This window comes from Vollenhovia emeryi, unplaced genomic scaffold (genome assembly GCF_000949405.1).
Source record: "Vollenhovia emeryi isolate VEMERY1.0 unplaced genomic scaffold, V.emery_V1.0 DF939867.1, whole genome shotgun sequence".
Classification (NCBI taxonomy): Eukaryota; Metazoa; Arthropoda; class Insecta; order Hymenoptera; family Formicidae; genus Vollenhovia; species Vollenhovia emeryi.
In genome coordinates this window covers 1-3,536 of record NW_011966499.1, presented here as the reverse complement: position 1 = coordinate 3,536, position 3,536 = coordinate 1, and the positions used below count along the sequence as shown (strand labels likewise).

Genomic DNA, 3,536 nt, shown 5'->3' with positions numbered 1-3,536 from the left:
CATGGCAACCGCGCGTTATCGATTTTCCGCCGCAGCTGGTAGTGCGGTCTCTCTCTACCGGCCGCGCCACCCCTGTCGCCTCTGTTACAATGTTAACATTTTGAGACGGTTGCACATATTGCATGTCATGCACGTATAACAACAGCCGACAGAGTGTTAATAAATGAAATCGCGGAAAGTTTTACTTTGTCTCGCTTTTACGTATATTTACGAAAGCATATTGTTTTTATATGTACGTATATTATATTTAACGCCTTGCACAAGACTATTTTGGAATTTATTTTCCGAGAATTATTATAATATTTACTATACATATATATTCATTTTTGTTGCAGCCAGAACAGTTGCAGTCAATAGTTCAAGGGGCAATTCTCGCCTCTCAGAGAGGAAGTTGGAGGGGAAGATGAAGAGGAATAGGAAGAGGAAGAGATTACAACAACAGAAGTCGAGGTAGAGGCAGAGGTGGAGACGGAGGCGAAGCAAAAGATGGAATAAAAATATATTATTACTCGAAATAAGTAAAGTGTTTACAGGGTGTTTCGAAGTTTGAGGATAATAAGATTGCAGCATAAAAGTTCGTGAAAAATTTAGTAATGAAAGTTCATGCTATTTAAAAAATAAAGTAGTATTTTAAGTCTATTACTTTATGCACGACACACGGATAGATAACTCTTTAACGCATACGATAGTTATACTTCAAATTTTTGTTATACTTAAAATAACAAGAATTTAAAGTATAACCAAACGTATGCGTTAGTTAAAGGGTTATCTATCCGTGTGTTGTGCGTACAATAGTAGATTTAAAATACTACTTTATTTTTAAAATAGCATGCATTTTCATTACTTCATTTTTCATGAACTTTCGTGCTGCAATCTTATCTTCGAATTTCGAGACACCTTGTATTGTATAAAATATAAAAATAAAAGTATAGACTACAATATATGTATGTATATATTTATATATAAATATATATATGAATATGTAAAAATATTATTAACTGTTCCCAAATTTCTACAATATTTCCTAGTCTACCCGAATTACAAATGTTATGCGTTAAAGCAAGACGGAGACGGATTCTCCAAATCGTTAGTGAGATAAATCCACAACTCGTCGCGTGGTCTGCCATCGTTAGTGAGATAAACCCAGAACAATGAAATTATCGGCTTTGTCAGACTATCCATCTCATCTGAATAGTTCGGACATGAACCATAGTACGGACACGAACCATGTCTCGTTACCGAGCGGAATGGATGTAGTTCACATCCACTTTCTCAGGCGGCGCGTCAAGCGTTGGAAATGTGGGCTTAAATATATGCGAAAGCCCCGGCTGAAGCGCCACAAGCTTCTACTGCCGAAGGCTGGTTTCTCGACAAGGGCGGCAATAATTACTCACTCGTGCGAATATATTATAGACTTTATTCGAGAGCGCCAAGGCACGTCAATATGTTAGTCTTGTACGTGCGCTAGGCGAAGAACGACTGTTACATTATTCTGTCCCGCTCGGACAGCGCCACCAACGACCATGAACAACGTCGTTGTATAGATGGGCAACTACTAGTCGCCACACACTCCCCCCCGAGTGCTAACGCTGGAGAGAAATAATACAATGCTTGGTATCACACTGTGTGTCTATCACAAGTAATCGGCGCTGCCGAATATCACATTGAATATTGCAGGAAACAATATAATACCGCTGCTTAAAACTAGGGTGTATACGCAGGATGTATCACAAAGAATAATGATTGTTATAATACTGCCGCTGCTTATTATAATGCAGGGTGTGGGAACATAGTTAACAATGTACATTGCAATGAACCCGAAATATTATAACATAGGATAAATATTATACCGCTGCTTACTGACTAACGCAGGATGTATAAATAATTGCACTCGGAATACTATAGTACCGCTGCTTAGAGCTAACGCATACGCAGGATGTACGTAAACCGAAGAAAATACGCGACCGTGACCAGAATGAAAATTGATATAATCAAAAATGGAAAACGGAAAATATATACTTTTACGCGCAGTGGAATAACTACCTGTCGAGACTGACTAGCGAGGGGATGTACGTACGGTGTTTTTGTCTAGCCTAATTTGTACCCTTTTTTAAGGACCCGTATACGTTTTTAAGGTACCTGACTGGGCGCTTGACGAAGCGAAAGGCTTGTCCGTAGCGTCGGAAGTGGACGGATCGTTAGCGATCGGAATGTCGTCCGGTATAAAGTGGGCAGGCTTAAGACGTTCTATTGATACGGCCGTGGGTCTGCCGTTGATTTCGATATTGTAGACTTTATCTGATGTTCTTTCAAGCACTTTGAAGGGGCCCGAGTAAGGCCGCTCCAGAGGTTTTTTAACAGCGTCCTTACGGAGGAAGACGTGCGAACATATTGGCAGCTCCTTAAATTGGAAAACGCGCTTTTTGTAATGGTGTGCCACCGGTACTGGCTTCACCTGACGCATGTGCTGTCTAAAATCATCTACAAAAATTTGGGGATCCGGCGTAAAATCCTCCTGGAGGAAAAATTCTCCCGGAATCCGCAATACCGTGCCGTACAAAAATTCGGCCGGAGAGGCTTTTGTGTCCATACGCACGTGAGTGCGTAACCCGAGTAATACTGTAGGGAGGACATCCACCCAGCTCGGCGTGTTGTGGCACATAATCGCCGCCTTGAAGGTGCGGTGCCAACGCTCGACCATGCCATTAGCGGCAGGGTGATAAGCCGTAGTACGAATGCGTTTGCATCCGATCAGTTTGAGAAGGGCTGAGAAGAGCTGCGCTTCAAACTGTTGACCTTGATCGGTCGTAAGAATACTAAGTGCACTGAAACGAGCGACCCAATTATCGAAAAATGCCCTGGCTACTGTTTTGGCAGTAATATCCAAGATTGGAATCGCTTCTGGCCAGCGGGAAAACCGATCAATGATTGTTAAACAATACGTAAAGCCGTTGCTAGGATACAAGGGACCAACTATGTCCATGTGGACGTGGTCGAAACGCCCGTCAGGAGCCGAAAAAATTGAGCAGGCTCAAGTTTGACGTGGCGCGAGGTCTTGCACTGCTGGCAATCGGTACAATTACCCGCCCAAGTCGCGACATCGCGATGCAGGTTAGGCCAGATATATCGCTGTCTTATGACGCGGTCTGTTACTTTTGCGTTTGGCTGCGCGGGGTTATGAAACAGGTCGAAGACCTGTCTTCTAAGAGATGCTGGAATGTAGGGTCTAATCGATTCCCCTGACAGTTCGCAGTATAGCTCTGTGTTGGAAGAACCCCAAACGAATTTTTTTTTTAATTTTAACGAGGACGAGTTTGAGATCAAGAGATGTTTAAGTTCTTCGTCCTCTTTTTGCCTAGCGGCGAGGTCTACTAATTCAAATTCGACCGGGAGGCGGAGAGCCTCGACACGAGATAAATTGTCAGCCACCACGTTCTCAGGACCGGCGAGGTATTCAAACGCGGTGGTGAACTGCGCTATGTACGAGAGCTGACGTAGTTGCCTAGGAGAGGCTTTATACCGGGGAGTGCCCCAGG

General features: G+C 43.1%; 2 protein-coding genes across 2 annotated transcripts in view; one reads left to right on the top strand and one right to left on the bottom strand.

The window, feature by feature from the left end:
• The window catches only part of LOC105556654 (cold and drought-regulated protein CORA-like), a gene marked incomplete at its 5' end in the record, with an annotated part of 10,315 nt that extends 9,861 nt beyond the window's left edge, over positions 1-454 (top strand). Inside the window, one exon of the mRNA XM_012003748.1 lies at positions 336-454. Within this exon, the coding sequence (XP_011859138.1) occupies positions 336-454 (119 nt within the window). The remainder of the gene's footprint in view (positions 1-335) is intronic.
• A 1,656-nt stretch (positions 455-2,110) lies between these two features.
• On the bottom strand, positions 2,111-2,983 carry LOC105556653. The gene has a single exon (XM_012003747.1). It carries the CDS (start codon positions 2,981-2,983, stop codon positions 2,111-2,113), a length of 873 nt encoding a protein of 290 aa, XP_011859137.1.
• Between the last annotated feature and the right edge of the window lie 553 nt (positions 2,984-3,536).

What these genes read in the sequence shown, in the direction of transcription:
- LOC105556653 (XM_012003747.1), bottom strand. Translation starts at nt 2,983, where the DNA reads ATGGACATAGTTGGTCCCTTGTATCCTAGCAACGGCTTTACGTATTGT.